General features: G+C 37.3%; 2 protein-coding genes across 2 annotated transcripts; both read left to right on the top strand.

The window, feature by feature from the left end:
• Positions 1–3,696: 3,696 nt before the first annotated feature.
• On the top strand, positions 3,697–5,695 carry LOC307269505 (cytidine deaminase; the record flags this gene model as incomplete). Its single annotated transcript, XM_080052480.1, has 4 exons — positions 3,697–3,778; positions 4,764–4,875; positions 4,960–5,017; positions 5,582–5,695. Exons 1-4 carry the CDS (start codon positions 3,706–3,708, stop codon positions 5,693–5,695), a joined length of 357 nt encoding a protein of 118 aa, XP_079908606.1. The 5' UTR covers positions 3,697–3,705.
• Positions 5,696–6,001: 306 nt separating this feature from the next.
• fis1 (fission, mitochondrial 1) lies at positions 6,002–20,479 on the top strand. The gene is made up of 5 exons (XM_080052186.1): positions 6,002–6,066; positions 19,207–19,339; positions 19,856–19,932; positions 20,068–20,173; positions 20,277–20,479. The coding sequence occupies exons 1-5, from the start codon at positions 6,022–6,024 to the stop codon at positions 20,378–20,380; spliced, it is 465 nt and encodes a 154-aa protein (XP_079908312.1). The 5' UTR covers positions 6,002–6,021; the 3' UTR covers positions 20,381–20,479.
• The last annotated feature ends 235 nt before the right edge of the window (positions 20,480–20,714 follow it).

Raw genomic sequence — 20,714 nt, 5'->3', positions numbered from 1 at the left:
GAGGGGTAAAAACTAAAGATCACAGAAAGAAGGTGTGTGTATCTGTGCGTGTGTGTGTGTGTGTGCGTGTGCGTGTGTGTACGCGTGTGCGTGTGTGTGTCTGCGCATGTGTGTATTGAAAGGCTCTCCCCTTCAGTTGGACGCCCTTTGATACCCGCCGCTCATGACGATTAGTCTGTTTGCTCTATTTATGGCTTATTGCAAACACTAGAGAGAAGGCTTGGTCTATGTAGCCGACAGCTTAATTGTCAACCAAAGATAAAAGTATAAAAGATGTACAGTATGAGGATGTCTTTAACAGGTTTGTGTGTGTGTGAGATGAAGATTTCTGGATTTTTAGTAAGTTGTTTTTCAATAAGAAAATGCAAAGCAAAAGTGGTTATTCGCCCAGTTGTCATAAAAAGATATCAAAAAAACTTAATTGCTGAATTTGAAATACAGCAAACTGTACTGCAACAGAATTGCGAAGCTAAAACTGTATGGACGGTAGATCTTGCATTCCCATTATCAAGATATAATACATCACAAAAATATTGAAATCACGGCCGCTCCCGTGTATATTTTTTACTATAGTCAAGTTAGAAAAACAGGTGATAGAAAGACTCCACTTCACAGCCCATTTCACTCAGCCCTGTAGAATTCCTTGAACCCTTGGTGATTGCATCAAGTGAATCAACGATAGGCAACAGTGAAGTCCATACATTAACACATTTGCATTTTCTTATTGAAAAACAACTTTCTAAAAATCCAGAAATCTTAATCATGTATCAGGCATATAGGCCTATATATACAAAAACGAATACCATTGTCTCAAGCAATAAAACCATGAATATGTCAGATATTTTGCTTAAGAATCATCTATGTTTGCAGCCATGGGCAATTCCTTCAATAGCCGGCTACAAGTTATATAAAAGTCTTTGGTAGTTACCTAATGCTGTGATAAAATTGCCAACCTGATTCCAACAGATAGTCTGATGATGTGATATTTACTAACCAGCTTCTCCAAACTTGTGGAGAAAAGTGTCAGCAGACACTGCAGCCCTTAGTTTTGACTTTGCAATGGGTAGGAAAACAATATGAGAGAATATTAATAAATGAAATTCTAATATTGTATTAACAGGAGTTATGGTATATATGTTTTGAGATGCATCGGATGAGGTTTATTCTCTGAGAAAATGTGTTGTGCGTTTGTTCTTTACTTTCCCCCTTTCTTTCTTTGATTTCAAGCCACTTCCTCAACCCTGAATCAAATATGTTGATGTTTTTATCCAAGCTAGTGTCAAGGCTCTAGTTTTTAATGCTGAACTGTGTTAAAAAAACCTGAAAGATGTGTTCTCAAAGTGGTCTTTTTATCATATATAACAAAAGATATTACTTGATCAAGTGTAAAGACTGTTTTTATGTTTGCTCTTTAGCCCCATCTAAATGGCAACCCAGTCACCATAACTGTAGGTGCCAAATGGTGTGATCAAGGACAACTTTCACAACGCACATCCCGAAGGCTATCAGGTGAGTATCATAAAGACTCAGCTGACAGTTTATTAGAAAAGGCCATTCAAATGACAGGCAGTCTAATGACATTGAGTTAAGATAACGTAACTTAATTTAGTTTAATGTTCAAAACAAAGTTATGAAGTGTCAGCCTAGTTAAATTAGTGTCTTATATAGGATTTAAAAAATACAACTAATATCTCACATTACCAAATCAAATAATTTTAAATCTCATCTTTCTAGTTGCAGTGAGACTTGTAAATGCCGCCATCACTTTAGTACAAGTCACCTTCGGTCAGTATATGCCTCTTTCATTCTTCAACATTACGTTTTAACCACTTTGTCTTTCAACAGCTCTGTCTCTGTCTCTTGCAACCATCTGTCAACAGGCGCTATGTTTTTCCACGACTGCCCTCAGCAACCCAACATCCCCATTTACCTGTTAGTGATGGCTTTAATACGCCTGCTAATAATATCATTTGTGACCCTTCCCTGGGAGAGTCAACCAAAGGAGTTCCCCAAGGGTGCCAAAGCTTATCTTCTGGTTCTTATGTGCCTGTTCAACATTATATGGATCTTGGCAGGTAAGGGTGCAAAATATCACAGATGCCCCAAAAAACGACATGTTAAGATTTATAAATCACACCTAAATGTTTTTGTCGAATTTGCCTTCTCTACAGGTGACATGTGGAACTTCTCAATGCATCAGCCCAACTATGACAGCAGCTGACGGTCTGTACTGTACTAAGACCCTGTACACATTTGCTTTCACGAATGCATCGCTTTTTCCCTATGTGTATGATTGTATCTTACTGCTGTATTTTGTGATGTATTGTTTGATGTATTGTGTGTTGTGTGATGAGATGAGTCCTGCACTGGAATACAGATACTTTAACAATCAAGTATGAGGCATTATCAGATAACTATATAACAAATATATTGCATTGTGTAAACTAAATGGGACTACACAGTGAGGGACAATTATCTACTAAAGTCATATGTAGCATCTTAGGCATCAGGTTGAGGTTTTTCATCTGTGTGTGAGTGTATTTATATAGGCTTATAACTAAACATTACTTGTTTTCTCAGGAACTTATTTTCCTTATTTTCAATTATTTGTTTGTTTTATAAATAAAAATGTATATTGCAATCATCAAATTAATTGTTTCGTCCAACCAACACGCTGAAACCTGCATATATTCATAAATCACATAATAAGATAAATAAAGGCAACAAATTGTCAGTCTTCTTCAATCAATCAACTCTAACCCTTTTACTTATAATCCTGGTTATTTTGATGGTTTCTTTGTCATGTGTGTTAATCACTTTCTCTTTTTCCACTTTGTTTCCAACAAATAGCCATTGATTTTTACATTATTTTATTAGACTATAGGCTAACTATAACACCTATATGTATTCATTTTTGTTTGTTTGTTTATTCATGTGCTTCTGCTGGAATAAAGATGTGTGTAGCCTATATATATTTTGGTAACAGCTGTGTGAAGCGCTACACTAAGCCCATTCAAGTATTTGTAGCGATGGATATTAAATAAAAAATGTGTTTTTCAAAAAATGACGTTATTCCCGTGATGTGGTTCCCCCGTGCACCAATGAAGTTATTAGTTATCATGTGGTAATTTCATTATTTAATTCTGCTTTTGGGAATAAAGAGGGGGAAATAGAAACTGAGCTTTTGTGGTGAATTTTTCATCGTTACCTTGGTTGAACATTCTTTTTTTTCTCGAAACAAACGAAGTCGAGGCGCCATTCCCATTTGGCAGTCCAGTCCCTCAGTGGTAGGGGGCGCTGCCTTCAACCAGCCAACAATGTGAGGGTAACACTGCGCGTGCAGCTGTCATGAACACTTCCCCTCGCTCCTGTCGTCAAACACTGGTAGGCTGAATCAAAATGAACTTTTGAAGACGTTAAAAGAACAGTCTATCATATTATTATTTTTTGGTTACATTGATGACGGTCCGACAGTAAATGGTGAAATAGCCTAATAACTTACCACTATTTAACAAAGAAGAAGCTAACAGTTTTCCACTGACAATGACAGGCAAGTCCACCCAAAACTCCAAACCTTTTTCTCACTTCAAACATTTTCAATAATATCTTATGTTTCTCATTATAACTGCTTAATTATCTCGTTTGGTTGACCCACGTGCAGATAAAGTTAAAGAGCTCGTTTCGAAGTGTCTGCAGGCCCGGGACATGGCATACTGTCCGTACAGCCGGTTCCCTGTCGGTGCCGCCATATTGACAACAGATGGCGCTATAATTACAGGTATAACCGAAAAGGTGACTTCTTTCTTCTTACATGTGCACATCACAAACAACACAACTGACTGAAGACCTACAGTGAAGTGGTGAAAAGAGATTACGTACAAAGTAGTAAAAATTCAAGGTATTTTTTACTTAAAGGAATACTTCATACGGAACCGGCGTTCTATCATTATAAAATCACTATTATGATATAATGGATGAGGTTTTTCTTCCCTCAGTCTTCCCTTAGTCTTCCCTTGGCCCAGCTGTCCTGTTAATCCTAACCCTACATTTTTCTTACTGTGATGTCACAGTAAGAAAAATGTAGGGTTAGACAGTGAGACCATAAAACACTCTTTCTGCCTTTTCTCAGGCTAGGATGAATCAATTTTTTAAAAAATTGCACATTTATACTAAATAGGATCTCAGAGTTCAATACACCTTCATATTCCCACCGGTGAAGTAGGCCTTTAACTTGAGTATCACAATGTGTGCTTTGCACTTCATGCACTACATTAGGCTTACTAATATTTCTCTTTTTTTAACTTTTTTTTTACATTGCATATCTCCTTTGCAGGTTTAATGTTTGTTCATAAATGATGCATTACATTAAACTTTCAAGAATACATCAAGCATCTCAAATTGAATTGATTTCAACATGCAACAACATTCAACTGCTGCTCATACACATTAATGCATCAGTAATAATTATACAGTAATATAATAGGCCTATATAACAATATAACACTGAGATGTGCTAGTGTGATTCATAAGGGGTATTTTTATTTTTGATAATTCAAACACTTTAAAAGAGAAATTATAAAAATGGTTCACTAAGAAAAGGAGAAAGAGAAATAACATTTTTGTACATTATATAAAAACAATGAGTGTGAGTCAAACTCAATAATAATAATTTATAATAAGACTTTAACATGCCTTTTAAAGGCTCCAAATACTATTTTATCAATGTGAAATAGTCCAGAGTCTAACCATTTGTGTTTTTTCAGGCTGTAATGTGGAGAATGCCTCGTACGGTCTGACAGTGTGTGCCGAGCGCACAGCCATCCAGAGGGCCGTGGTGGAGGGACACAGGCAATTCACCGCCATTGCTGTGACATGGTGAGACTCTCTGTGGTATTATGACTTTAAGAGTTTTATACAAAACACATATTTTCTCATACGTCATCCGTCTCCCCTCTGCAGCGATATCAAAGACCGATTTGTTGGGCCGTGTGGAGCGTGTCGACAGGTTCTTATGGAGGTGAGAGACGTCTCTTTGTTTGTTTTTTGTTTGTTTTTGTTTTTAAGATTTTTTTGTATTCCTAAATCAGGAACACTAACTTTTTCCAGTCAGACCCTTGTTTGGATATTTCAGTAGGCATTGGATGCCACTGTTTACCACAGGCATATGAAACATAGATATGCCTACTTACCCAGCACAGAAACATGTTATAGTTTTTTCATCTTGATTTAGAAAAACATAACTGACACGTAACTCTTCGGTTTGTTGGATAAAATGTACGCATATTTTCCCAGGATTTTTTATTTTCCACCTTGGTGGAGTCATGCCAGGAGTTTTATTCTCTAATCCAGTATTTCAAATACTCGCCATTTCACTTTTTTTTGCGTGTCGGTAGGTAAAGGAGTAATTAATGTCCCGGCTATCTATTCCTTGCATGCTATATTCTCATTCACTACTGTTACTGTGCATCTCTGTCTCTCTGTCTCTCTGTCTCTCTGTCTCTGTCTGTCTCTCTCTCTCTCTCTCTCTCTCTCTCTCTCTCTCTCTCTCTCTCTCTCTCTCTCTCTCTCTCTCTCTCTCCAGTTTGGATCAGACTGGATCGTATACTTGACCAAGCCGGATGGATCTTACAAAGAAACAAGCCTCAGTGAACTGTTGCCTCTTCCCTTTTCACCAGCCCACCTAGCAAAGGACTGAGGAAGCCTCAACAGCCTCCTTAGATATCTATTCTCAATACTTTTAAGCTGCAAAGACTCTTCAATTTTGTCATAGAAAAACCTCAATTAGGTCATCAATAAAACATTTGTATTTCCAACTGAACATGTGTGATTATTTAAATTATTATTCATACTATAATGTGTATATCACATAATTTAAATACATTTTATTAGATGCATTTTTTATATTTGAAAATCATTGTTTTTGTTATGGAACAGTCTGACTTTACCAGATAGCTCTAAATATGACGTCCCCGCCACAACTACCTCACGTGGTGGGCGGGTCCGAAATCTGTTTCCGGAAACATGGAGGCTGTTGTGAGCGATGTGGTAGCTCCCGAAGACCTTTTAGTAAGTTTTCTAATGATTAAACCTCTTTTCCTATGATTGAACACACGCGTCAACCCACCAGCGACACATGCCGAACTCCTCTCAACATTTGTTCACTCGTTAAACGCTGACATTTGGGTAGAAAGGTCGAAAGACACTCTGTCGCGTCACCTAGCATGCTAATGCTAACAATGATGTTATTGATTTTAAATAGCAGTCACGGTGTTGTAATTTCTCTAGAATGCTGTAATATGACTTGGGAAAGTAACATTTTTGGGATTATTATTTGCTCTTGTCAACTTTAAGGTCATAAACGCTCGAGATGAAGTGCTAGTTTCGTTGAATTAATGCTATATCAACACAAGTACAATGTCAGTCCACAGGGTTCGTACAGATGCTTGAAAGTCTGGAAAATGCTTGATTTTCAATCGAGTGTTTTCAAGGTTTGAAATGTGCTTGAAATCTGAACACTGTGCTGGAAAATGCTGGATTTTCTCTTTATTGACCAGTATCGTAATTCATCAAATTCTTTCATTTTTTTATTCTGTAAATTAAAAAAAAAATCTGTCGCAATGTTTTCTTCGCCGCCGTCTTGTATGCACGAGTGCAGTTGCTCCCCGTGTTTTCTTTCCTGGGACACGCGCCACACCTGGCGATCGCTCCAGGAATTATCCAGAACCACGAGTCGCTGCTCATGGACCTATTGCTCCCGATACTTCCATATCAGATATCCGTTTCCATTTGGTTATGACGAGGCCCTAATAACCGACAGGCATAGGCTACTGTACGGTCTGCTTAAAGTACCTCCAGCTGTACACAATGGGGGAATCGGCACTTATAGGCCTTTCACACCAAAATGAACCAAGAGTCAGTTCCAGGCTGGTGTTGGGGTCAGTTCAAAACTGGTTACAGCCTTATCCCAGTTATGAACCGGTTGGTTTCACATCGACCGGAGACAGCCATGGAGCCGGCAAGAGAGCAACGTCATGACGTCACTGTAAACGTGTGTGTACGTCACCCGACGCCGCTGCTCTTGTGGCTAACGCTAAAGCTACCGCTAGCTTTAAGCACAACAACAGCGGCGAATACGTCTTATTTTTACACTTGTTGGCTCTCGCTTTGCTTTCTTAAGCAAACAGGACCCATACAGCGTATTCTCGCCGGTCAATTTGATCGCTACGTTCGGTAATTATGTTATGTTTACGTCTCGTAGTAGCGGTGTTTTTAAATATGGCGGGCATGAGGTTTGAGTTGCTCTGGTTGGTCAGGATAATCCCTCCCCCAGCCGTTCGCGCAAGCAGTTCTTATCAAACCCTGCTCAATCCTGGGGTATGAGTTCCCCCGGTTTTTACGGCCCGGAGCAGGCTCTCTGGCGGTGTGAAACCAAAACACTGGCTCTAACTCCGAACAAGCCCAGAACTAGCGCCGATTTTGCGGCGGTGTGAAAGGCCTATTAGAGTTCCTGCCAAAGGTAAATCAGTTGAGAATTTTTTTTCGTTAAAACGTATCGGACTATGTCACTCTGGTTGACTGTTCAATCATGTTCTTCTTTGCAAGTTACACCAAATCCCGAGTTTGTATGTGTAATTGACTTGTTGATACAAATAAATAGCATGCTAAATTGATGCTCAACACCGTTAGCAATTAGCTGACCAGCTAGTTTTCAATAATGTATTGCTCCAAATTCATGTTGTTAGCTAGATAACGTAAGCTTGGGGGTTACTTCATTGTAACGTGATGTTACACTCATGCGAGGAAATTGAGACCTCCGCGAACGTACTGCGGTCAAGCCAGCCGACCCATCGAAAGCGACAGTCAAGCCAGCCGACCCAAGTTTTTGCTGTACCTGTTTGTACTAGCCATTACGGTAATAGCGCCACAGAACTAGTTTCAAAATAAAAGCATAGTTTGTGCATTTGTCTGGTACATAACAGAAGACAGTAAATAAAAGCAAATACTATCAAAGGAAATGTACAGACGTTGTGATATGTACTTTCAAAATAAAAGCCCAACTAATTGACAAATGTAAGCTTATGTCCATATTCAAAATAAATGCATTTGTCTGGTAGATAACAGAAGACAGTAAATAAAAGCAAATACTATCAAAGGAAATGTACGGACGTTGTGATATGTACTTTCAAAATAAAAGCCCAACTAATTGACAAATGTAAGCTTATGTCCATATGTTTTTTAATGTATATTTAAAAGGAAACGCCTTGTTATCGCAGACTAATTCCAAATCAGGTTTATAGTACACAACCCCAAAGTGTGACCCAGTAAGTTTCAAGACCTTCTCATGTGTAGTTTCAAAATAAAAGCCCACTAGAAATTGAAAATATGAGACAAATTAGATATTATTTTGGATTCAATTTTTAAAAAAATGCCCTGTTATGCCAGAGTCATTCCACTGCAGGGTCATAGTTCACGACCCCATGAGGCCACACAAGAAGTTTCAGGACATTCTGATGTGTAGTTTCAAAATAAAAGCCCACTAGATATTGAAAATATGAGTGACATTAGATATGATTTTGGATTCAATTTTTAAAAAAATGCCCTGTTATGCCAGAGTCATTCCACTGCAGGGTCATAGTTCACGACCCCATGAGGCCACAAAAGAAGTTTCAGGACATTCTGAAGTGTACTTTCAGAATAAAAGCCCACTAGATATTGAAAATATGAGAGAAATTAGATAGGATTTTGGATTCAATTTAAAAAAAAATGCCCTGTTATGCCAGAGTCATTCCACTGCAGGGTCATAGTTCACAACCCCATGAGGTCACACAAGAAGGTTCAGGACATTCTGATGTGTAGTTTCAAAATAAAAGCCCACTAGATATTGAAAATATGAGTGACATTAGATAGGATTTTGGATTCAATTTAAAAAAAAATGCCCTGTTATGCCAGAGTCATTCCACTGCAGGGTCATAGTTCACGACCCCATGACGCCACACAAGAAGTTTCAGGACATTCTGATGTGTAGTTTCAAAATAAAAGATATTGAAAATATGAGACAAATTAGATAGGATTTTGGATTCAATTTAAAAAAAAATGCCCTGTTATGCCAGAGTCATTCCACTGCAGCGTCATAGTTCACGACCCCATGAGGCCACACAAGAAGTTTCAGGACATTCTGATGTGTAGTTTCAAAATAAAAGCCCACTAGATATTGAAAATATGAGTGACATTAGATATGATTTTGGATTCAATTTTTAAAAAAATGCCCTGTTATGCCAGAGTCATTCCACTGCAGGGTCATAGTTCACGACCCCATGAGGCCACAAAAGAAGTTTCAGGACATTCTGAAGTGTACTTTCAGAATAAAAGCCCACTAGATATTGAAAATATGAGAGAAATTAGATAGGATTTTGGATTCAATTTAAAAAAAAATGCCCTGTTATGCCAGAGTCATTCCACTGCAGGGTCATAGTTCACGACCCCATGAGGCCACACAAGAAGTTTTAGGACATTCTGATGTGTAGTTTCAAAATAAAAGATATTGAAAATATGAGACAAATTAGATATGATTTTGGATTCAATTTTTAAAAAAATGCCCTGTTATGCCAGAGTCATTCCACTGCAGGGTCATAGTTCACAACCCCATGAGGTCACACAAGAAGTTTCAGGACATTCTGATGTGTACTTTCAGAATAAAAGCCCACTAGATATTGAAAATATGAGACAAATTAGATATGATTTTGGATTCAATTTTTAAAAAAATGTCCTGTTATGCCAGAGTCATTCCACTGCAGGGTCATAGTTCACGACCCCATGAGGCCACACAAGAAGGTTCAGGACATTCTGATGTGTACTTTCAGAATAAAAGCCCACTAGATATTGAAAATATGAGACAAATTAGATAGGATTTTGGATTCAATTTAAAAAAAAATGCCCTGTTATGCCAGAGTCATTCCACTGCAGGGTCATAGTTCACGACCCCATGAGGTCACACAAGAAATCTCAGGACATTCTGATGTGTACTTTCAGAATAAAAGCCCACTAGATATTGAAAATATGAGAGAAATTAGATATGATTTTGGATTCAATTTAAAAAAAAATGCCCTGTTATGCCAGAGTCATTCCACTGCAGGGTCATAGTTCACGACCCCATGAGGTCACACAAGAAATCTCAGGACATTCTGATGTGTACTTTCAGAATAAAAGCCCACTAGATATTGAAAATATGAGAGAAATTAGATATGATTTTGGATTCAATTTAAAAAAAAATGCCCTGTTATGCCAGAGTCATTCCACTGCAGGGTCATAGTTCACGACCCCATGAGGCCACACCAGAAGTTTCAGGACATTCTGATGTGTAGTTTCAAAATAAAAGCCCACTAGATATTGAAAATATGAGTGACATTACATATGATTTTGGATTCAATTTAAAAAAAAATGCCCTGTTATGCCAGAGTCATTCCACTGCAGCGTCATAGTTCACGACCCCATGACGCCACACAAGAAGTTTCAGGACATTCTGATGTGTAGTTTCAAAATAAAAGATATTGAAAATATGAGAGAAATTAGATATGATTTTGGATTCAATTTAAAAAAAAATGCCCTGTTATGCCAGAGTCATTCCACTGCAGGGTCATAGTTCACGACCCCATGAGGTCACACAAGAAATCTCAGGACATTCTGATGTGTACTTTCAGAATAAAAGCCCACTAGATATTGAAAATATGAGACAAATTAGATATGATTTTGGATTCAATTTTTAAAAAAATGCCCTGTTATGCCAGAGTCATTCCACTGCAGGGTCATAGTTCACGACCCCATGAGGCCACACAAGAAGTTTCAGGACATTCTGATGTGTAGTTTCAAAATAAAAGCCCACTAGATATTGAAAATATGAGTGATATTACATATGATTTTGGATTCAATTTAAAAAAAAATGCCCTGTTATGCCAGAGTCATTCCACTGCAGCGTCATAGTTCACGACCCCATGACGCCACACAAGAAGTTTCAGGACATTCTGATGTGTAGTTTCAAAATAAAAGATATTGAAAATATGAGAGAAATTAGATATGATTTTGGATTCAATTTAAAAAAAAATGCCCTGTTATGCCAGAGTCATTCCACTGCAGGGTCATAGTTCACGACCCCATGACGCCACACAAGAAGTTTCAGGACATTCTGATGTGTAGTTTCAAAATAAAAGATATTGAAAATATGAGACAAATTAGATAGGATTTTGGATTCAATTTAAAAAAAAATGCCCTGTTATGCCAGAGTCATTCCACTGCAGGGTCATAGTTCACAACCCCATGAGGTCACACAAGAAATCTCAGGACATTCTGATGTGTACTTTCAGAATAAAAGCCCACTAGATATTGAAAATATGAGACAAATTAGATATGATTTTGGATTCAATTTAAAAAAAAATGCCCTGTTATGCCAGAGTCATTCCACTGCAGGGTCATAGTTCACAACCCCATGAGGTCACACAAGAAGTTTCAGGACATTCTGATGTGTACTTTCAGAATAAAAGCCCACTAGATATTGAAAATATGAGACAAATTAGATATGATTTTGGATTCAATTTTAAAAAAAATGTCCTGTTATGCCAGAGTCATTCCACTGCAGGGTCATAGTTCACGACCCCATGAGGCCACACAAGAAGGTTCAGGACATTCTGATGTGTACTTTCAGAATAAAAGCCCACTAGATATTGAAAATATGAGACAAATTAGATAGGATTTTGGATTCAATTTAAAAAAAAATGCCCTGTTATGCCAGAGTCATTCCACTGCAGGGTCATAGTTCACGACCCCATGAGGTCACACAAGAAATCTCAGGACATTCTGATGTGTACTTTCAGAATAAAAGCCCACTAGATATTGAAAATATGAGACAAATTAGATATGATTTTGGATTCAATTTTTAAAAAAATGCCCTGTTATGCCAGAGTCATTCCACTGCAGGGTCATAGTTCACGACCCCATGAGGCCACACAAGAAGTTTCAGGACATTCTGATGTGTAGTTTCAAAATAAAAGCCCACTAGATATTGAAAATATGAGTGACATTACATATGATTTTGGATTCAATTTTAAAAAAAATGCCCTGTTATGCCAGAGTCATTCCACTGCAGCGTCATAGTTCACGACCCCATGACGCCACACAAGAAGTTTCAGGACATTCTGATGTGTAGTTTCAAAATAAAAGATATTGAAAATATGAGAGAAATTAGATATGATTTTGGATTCAATTTAAAAAAAAATGCCCTGTTATGCCAGAGTCATTCCACTGCAGGGTCATAGTTCACGACCTCATGACGCCACACAAGAAGTTTCAGGACATTCTGATGTGTAGTTTCAAAATAAAAGATATTGAAAATATGAGACAAATTAGATAGGATTTTGGATTCAATTTAAAAAAAAATGCCCTGTTATGCCAGAGTCATTCCACTGCAGGGTCATAGTTCACAACCCCATGAGGTCACACAAGAAATCTCAGGACATTCTGATGTGTACTTTCAGAATAAAAGCCCACTAGATATTGAAAATATGAGACAAATTAGATATGATTTTGGATTCAATTTAAAAAAAAATGCCCTGTTATGCCAGAGTCATTCCACTGCAGCGTCATAGTTCACGACCCCATGAGGTCACTCAAGAAATCTCAGGACATTCTGATGTGTAGTTTCAAAATAAAAGATATTGAAAATATGAGAGAAATTAGATATGATTTTGGATTCAATTAAAAAAAAAATGCCCTGTTATGCCAGAGTCATTCCACTGCAGGGTCATAGTTCACAACCCCATGAGGTCACTCAAGAAATCTCAGGACATTCTGATGTGTACTTTCAGAATAAAAGCCCACTAGATATTGAAAATATGAGACAAATTAGATATGATTTTGGATTCAATTTAAAAAAAAATGCCCTGTTATGCCAGAGTCATTCCACTGCAGGGTCATAGTTCACAACCCCATGAGGTCACACAAGAAGTTTCAGGACATTCTGATGTGTACTTTCAGAATAAAAGCCCACTAGATATTGAAAATATGAGACAAATTAGATATGATTTTGGATTCAATTTTAAAAAAAATGTCCTGTTATGCCAGAGTCATTCCACTGCAGGGTCATAGTTCACGACCCCATGAGGCCACACAAGAAGGTTCAGGACATTCTGATGTGTACTTTCAGAATAAAAGCCCACTAGATATTGAAAATATGAGACAAATTAGATAGGATTTTGGATTCAATTTAAAAAAAAATGCCCTGTTATGCCAGAGTCATTCCACTGCAGGGTCATAGTTCACGACCCCATGAGGTCACACAAGAAATCTCAGGACATTCTGATGTGTACTTTCAGAATAAAAGCCCACTAGATATTGAAAATATGAGAGAAATTAGATATGATTTTGGATTCAATTTAAAAAAAAATGCCCTGTTATGCCAGAGTCATTCCACTGCAGGGTCATAGTTCACGACCCCATGAGGTCACACAAGAAATCTCAGGACATTCTGATGTGTACTTTCAGAATAAAAGCCCACTAGATATTGAAAATATGAGAGAAATTAGATATGATTTTGGATTCAATTTAAAAAAAAATGCCCTGTTATGCCAGAGTCATTCCACTGCAGGGTCATAGTTCACGACCCCATGAGGCCACACAAGAAGTTTCAGGACATTCTGATGTGTAGTTTCAAAATAAAAGCCCACTAGATATTGAAAATATGAGTGACATTACATATGATTTTGGATTCAATTTAAAAAAAAATGCCCTGTTATGCCAGAGTCATTCCACTGCAGCGTCATAGTTCACGACCCCATGACGCCACACAAGAAGTTTCAGGACATTCTGATGTGTAGCTTCAAAATAAAAGATATTGAAAATATGAGAGAAATTAGATATGATTTTGGATTCAATTTAAAAAAAAATGCCCTGTTATGCCAGAGTCATTCCACTGCAGGGTCATAGTTCACAACCCCATGAGGTCACACAAGAAATCTCAGGACATTCTGATGTGTACTTTCAGAATAAAAGCCCACTAGATATTGAAAATATGAGACAAATTAGATATGATTTTGGATTCAATTTAAAAAAAAATGCCCTGTTATGCCAGAGTCATTCCACTGCAGGGTCATAGTTCACGACCCCATGAGGCCACACAAGAAGTTTCAGGACATTCTGATGTGTAGTTTCAAAATAAAAGCCCACTAGATATTGAAAATATGAGTGACATTACATATGATTTTGGATTCAATTTAAAAAAAAATGCCCTGTTATGCCAGAGTCATTCCACTGCAGCGTCATAGTTCACGACCCCATGACGCCACACAAGAAGTTTCAGGACATTCTGATGTGTAGTTTCAAAATAAAAGATATTGAAAATATGAGAGAAATTAGATATGATTTTGGATTCAATTTAAAAAAAAATGCCCTGTTATGCCAGAGTCATTCCACTGCAGGGTCATAGTTCACGACCCCATGACGCCACACAAGAAGTTTCAGGACATTCTGATGTGTAGTTTCAAAATAAAAGTCCTGAATTTTATTTTAAATTGAATCCAAAATCATATCTAATTTCTCTCATATTTTCAATATCTAGTGGGCTTTTATTCTGAAAGTACACATCAGAATGTCCTGAAACTTCTTGTGTGGCCTCATGGGGTCATGAACTATGACCCTGCAGTGGAATGACTCTGGCATAACAGGGCATTTTTTTTAAATTGAATCCAAAATCATATCTAATGTCACTCATATTTTCAATATCTAGTGGGCTTTTATTTTGAAACTACACATCAGAATGTCCTGAAACGTCTTGTGTGACCTCATGGGGTTGTGAACTATTACCCTGCAGTGGAATGACTCTGGCATAACAGGGCATTTTTTTAAAAATTGAATCCAAAATCATATCTAATTTGTCTCATATTTTCAATATCTAGTGGGCTTTTATTCTGAAAGTACACATCAGAATGTCCTGAAACTTCTTGTGTGGCCTCATGGGGTCATGAACTATGACCCTGCAGTGGAATGACTCTGGCATAACAGGGCATTTTTTTTTAAATTGAATCCAAAATCATATCTAATTTGTCTCATATTTTCAATATCTAGTGGGCTTTTATTCTGAAAGTACACATCAGAATGTCCTGAGATTTCTTGAGTGACCTCATGGGGTTGTGAACTATGACCCTGCAGTGGAATGACTCTGGCATAACAGGGCATTTTTTTTTAAATTGAATCCAAAATCATATCTAATTTCTTTCATATTTTCAATATCTTTTATTTTGAAACTACACATCAGAATGTCCTGAAACTTCTTGTGTGGCGTCATGGGGTCGTGAACTATGACCCTGCAGTGGAATGACTCTGGCATAACAGGGCATTTTTTTTTTAAATTGAATCCAAAATCCTATCTAATTTCTCTCATATTTTCAATATCTAGTGGGCTTTTATTCTGAAAGTACACATCAGAATGTCCTGAGATTTCTTGAGTGACCTCATGGGGTTGTGAACTATGACCCTGCAGTGGAATGACTCTGGCATAACAGGGCATTTTTTTTTAAATTGAATCCAAAATCCTATCTAATTTCTCTCATATTTTCAATATCTAGTGGGCTTTTATTCTGAAAGTACACATCAGAATGTCCTGAACCTTCTTGTGTGGCCTCATGGGGTCATGAACTATGACCCTGCAGTGGAATGACTCTGGCATAACAGGGCATTTTTTTTAAATTGAATCCAAAATCATATCTAATGTCACTCATATTTTCAATATCTAGTGGGCTTTTATTTTGAAACTACACATCAGAATGTCCTGAAACGTCTTGTGTGACCTCATGGGGTTGTGAACTATGACCCTGCAGTGGAATGACTCTGGCATAACAGGGCATTTTTTTAAAAATTGAATCCAAAATCATATCTAATTTGTCTCATATTTTCAATATCTAGTGGGCTTTTATTCTGAAAGTACACATCAGAATGTCCTGAAACTTCTTGTGTGGCCTCATGGGGTCATGAACTATGACCCTGCAGTGGAATGACTCTGGCATAACAGGGCATTTTTTTTTAAATTGAATCCAAAATCATATCTAATTTGTCTCATATTTTCAATATCTAGTGGGCTTTTATTCTGAAAGTACACATCAGAATGTCCTGAGATTTCTTGAGTGACCTCATGGGGTTGTGAACTATGACCCTGCAGTGGAATGACTCTGGCATAACAGGGCATTTTTTTTTAAATTGAATCCAAAATCATATCTAATTTCTTTCATATTTTCAATATCTTTTATTTTGAAACTACACATCAGAATGTCCTGAAACTTCTTGTGTGGCGTCATGGGGTCGTGAACTATGACCCTGCAGTGGAATGACTCTGGCATAACAGGGCATTTTTTTTTTAAATTGAATCCAAAATCCTATCTAATTTCTCTCATATTTTCAATATCTAGTGGGCTTTTATTCTGAAAGTACACATCAGAATGTCCTGAGATTTCTTGAGTGACCTCATGGGGTTGTGAACTATGACCCTGCAGTGGAATGACTCTGGCATAACAGGGCATTTTTTTTTAAATTGAATCCAAAATCCTATCTAATTTCTCTCATATTTTCAATATCTAGTGGGCTTTTATTCTGAAAGTACACATCAGAATGTCCTGAACCTTCTTGTGTGGCCTCATGGGGTCGTGAACTATGACCCTGCAGTGGAATGACTCTGGCATAACAGGGCATTTTTTTTTAAATTGAATCCAAAATCATATCTTATGTCACTCATATTTTCAATATCTAGTGGGCTTTTATTTTGAAACTACAGATCAGAATGTCCTGAAACTTCTTGTGTGGCCTCATGGGGTCGTGAACTATGACGCTGCAGTGGAATGACTCTGGCATAACAGGGCATTTTTTTTTTAAATTGAATCCAAAATCCTATCTAATTTGTCTCATATTTTCAATATCTAGTGGGCTTTTATTCTGAAAGTATACATCAGAATGTCCTGAACCTTCTTGTGTGGCCTCATGGGGTCGTGAACTATGACCCTGCAGTGGAATGACTCTGGCATAACAGGGCATTTTTTTTTAAATTGAATCCAAAATCATATCTAATTTGTCTCATATTTTCAATTTCTAGTGGGCTTTTATTTTGAAACTACACATGAGAAGGTCTTGAAACTTACTGGGTCACACTTTGGGGTTGTGTACTATAAACCTGATTTGGAATTAGTCTGCGATAACAAGGCGTTTCCTTTTAAATATACATTAAAAAACATATGGACATAAGCTTACATTTGTCAATTAGTTGGGCTTTTATTTTGAAAGTACATATCACAACGTCCGTACATTTCCTTTGATAGTATTTGCTTTTATTTACTGTCTTCTGTTATCTACCAGACAAATGCATTTATTTTGAATATGGACATAAGCTTACATTTGTCAATTAGTTGGGCTTTTATTTTGAAAGTACATATCACAACGTCTGTACATTTCCTTTGATAGTATTTGCTTTTATTTACTGTCTTCTGTTATGTACCAGACAAATGCACAAACTATGCTTTTATTTTGAAACTAGTTCTGTGGCGCTATTACCGTAATGGCTAGTACAAACAGGTACAGCAAAAACTTGGGTCGGCTGGCTTGACTGTCGCTTTCGATGGGTCGGCTGGCTTGACCGCAGTGCGAACGTTTGGAGACAGTTTAGAGACTCCCTCGCGACTGCAGTCTCCAACTTGTCGCAAACAGTCGCAGCCCAGTGAGATACGGGCTTAACAGACATGAGTGCCGTGACTTCCTCTTTCTGAACGCGCATTAACGTTATACTTTGATGTGCACTGTGCATTCGAAGCGTGAGGCGAGCCCCCTCCCTGCACCTTCTCTATGTGTGTTGATAGCGTGCCAAGTTTCCGCTGATAGGAATTGTGTCCCCGCCGGCCGGTGAGCGCGCAATCGCGCATGCATCAAACATATTAACGCTTCAATTTCACTCCAGTAAATTCAGAAGTTCTTTGGATCGTTTTGTACATTGTTTTTGGTACATTTGTTTGAAAATTAGGTTTGCAAAGTTATTAATGGCTCATCCGCCAATAAAAATGCTTTTATTTTTCTGTGTAATTAACTGTATCCTATGTATTGCACATTTATAGCACTTTTCATAACACAAATTAAGGTAGCATAGAGGAGGGAGCCTACTAAAATAAAATATCTGGGTTGGTCCCCAGATGTTTTTATTTTAGTAGGTTGGTTTGCATTGGTGTTGAACTGTTCCCTACTTGTTTTCTTCTTTGAATAAAGCCTAATGCTGCTAGTAAAATACCACCAGCCACTCAACCCTCAATAGTAGACATGATATAGAATAATTACCTTTATTACAGTTTAACCAAATGTTTTAACAATAGGCTACAGGAGATATTTGAAAGCACTACACATGCATTGTAGGCTATTCAATTAAATTTGTGTCAGCGGAACCGTGAATGTTCTCCTTTTTTTCATTAAAATGAATGCAGAAAAGGCACACATTGCTTCATAAAAATTCACCAGAATGCAGGAAATTAAGTGTTTAATGCTCAAAGATTTTTGGGGGGGACCCCCAGACCTCCACTTCTAATGTGTCCACACCCAATGTTTACTTAAAACTTGTCCTACGACTTTGCAATTCATGAATTAGTTTATTTTAATAAGATTTTTGATGTTTTATCACATTTTCCAATTGTCTTTATTTCTGATTTATTATAAACAATATGTAAACTTGCAGGACACTAGCAAAAATAATTGGCTGGGAGAGAGGACACTGCAGCAGCACTGATATAGAGTGACAATATGCTCCATCTCATGTGATATTGCTCAAGTATAGTCATGTTGTTATTAACCTGATAGATGGTCATTTTTGGCATATGAACTAAACTGATAAAGGTCTCCTTAGGGCCATACTGCAATTTGGTGATTGTCCATACACATTATATTATGAACACTCCCATTTTACAGATAAGGCAATGTATGAAATCATAAGCATTTATTTATATACTGTATATATTTAAAGCTTCGGCTTCCTTGAAAAAGTTGACATTGTATCTTGAAAGTGCTAGAAAAGTGCTTGAATTTTACTCTTAAAAAGCTGTACGAACCCTGAGTCCACTATAAATTACTTAATGAAACACAAGTCTACACAGTTTCACTTCTGTTCTTGCTTAATTTTAAACTTTTCTCTTTGTTTTTTGGTAGAAATTTGAGAAGAAATATAACAGCGAGTTGGTGAAGGGAGCCGTCTCCAAAGAAACAAAGTTTGAATATGCTTGGTGTCTGATCAGGAGTAAATACACAGCAGATATCAAGAAGGGGATTGTGCTCTTGGAGGGTAAGTAAATACAATGTGTCTTCTTCAGGCCTGCTACAGATCCTGAAAATGCTTTGAATTAATAAATGTTAAAAACAAGACATTTTAATAACATAACAAGGTATCTTAATGTCTTAAATGCATCTGTCAAGATGGTCAAACACAAGAAGTAGAATTTTTTTAACATTTTGTTTGTAATAATTTGTATACTCAAATTAATTGCATCATCTAAGTGACACAGTTTTAGGCATTTTTAGTTGTGTATTTTCAATTACATTTAATACAATATGACATGTTCTTACTTTTTCACTGGACAAAATAAGTCATGTTATGAAAAACATTCCTTAACTCAAAGTAATTGATAATGTTTTTCTCTATAGTTTTGTTTTTTGTAAAATTGTTCTTTTAATTTCATTCTGAGTGGCTTTGAAAAAATAAAAATAAAGTGTCTTAAATCTTATCTGCCTAAGCTGAAGGAGCCCTGTTTTGTTTATTATATATTGATATAAGAAGCAAGATGGGTTTTTTTTGTCTCAGAACTCGTTCAGAAATCATCAAAGGACGACTCCCGGGACTTCCTGTTCTACCTTGCAGTGGCCAACTACAGACTCAAAGTGAGTGTCTTTCCTTTTTGTTTTTCCACTAGTTTTCATGTGTACAGTAGTTTTGTTGACATAAAAAAGTTAGCATTTTAACAGTACACACATATGAGAGAACTTTCTATCTCCTCTCCCGTATTATTCCTCCAGGAATATGAAAAAGCCCTGAAGTATATCCGGACCCTTCTGAAGAACGAGCCGGGGAACAAACAGGCCCAGGAGCTGGAGAAGCTCATCGACAAAGCTCTGAAGAAAGGTAGGAACATATCTGTAACATGATAGCATCATTGGATCAGTTATCTGGCCTCTGTTGTTTGAGTATAAATCTACAATACTGAAGTCCGCCTGTTGTCATTTAGATGGCTTGGTCGGCATGGCCATCGTCGGGGGGATCGGTCTTGGCGTGGCCGGTCTAGCGGGCCTCATCGGCTTGGCCGTGTCAAAGGGAGCTGCCAAATCCTAACATGGACATGCAACAACGTGTGTTTATTTTTGCTGGACTGACCCACTGACCCTTTTCCCCCTGCGTTAAAAAAAATAAAATTAAGACTGTGTGGCGAAAGCTTAAGGGAGTTTGATTTCAAGTTGAATATGTACTACAACACATAACAGGGTTTGAATAATGCCAGTGAATAACCTGTTTTCATATTTTAACAGTTGAGATTCACCATTCATACATATGACATTACATACCTGCTTATTCACACACAATAGCATGGCACATTCTCATTATTTGTGTAAATAAGTTAGAATAGCCAAGGTGCAGCTCAATTTTAATGTAATTTTCAGTTGGGATG

This window comes from Ammodytes marinus (assembly GCF_949987685.1).
Source record: "Ammodytes marinus genome assembly, chromosome: 23".
Taxonomy (NCBI): Eukaryota; Metazoa; Chordata; class Actinopteri; order Uranoscopiformes; family Ammodytidae; genus Ammodytes; species Ammodytes marinus.
Note: the sequence above shows the minus strand (reverse complement) of the source record. Positions and strands in the feature narration are given on the sequence as shown.

What these genes read in the sequence shown, in the direction of transcription:
- fis1 (XM_080052186.1), top strand. Translation starts at nt 6,022, where the DNA reads ATGGAGGCTGTTGTGAGCGATGTGGTAGCTCCCGAAGACCTTTTA. An exon ending in GGGGATTGTGCTCTTGGAGG is followed by an intron (nt 19,340 to 19,855) that starts GTAAGTAAATAC and finishes TTTTTGTCTCAG; the next exon opens with AACTCGTTCAGAAATCATCA. An exon ending in CGACAAAGCTCTGAAGAAAG is followed by an intron (nt 20,174 to 20,276) that starts GTAGGAACATAT and finishes GTTGTCATTTAG; the next exon opens with ATGGCTTGGTCGGCATGGCC.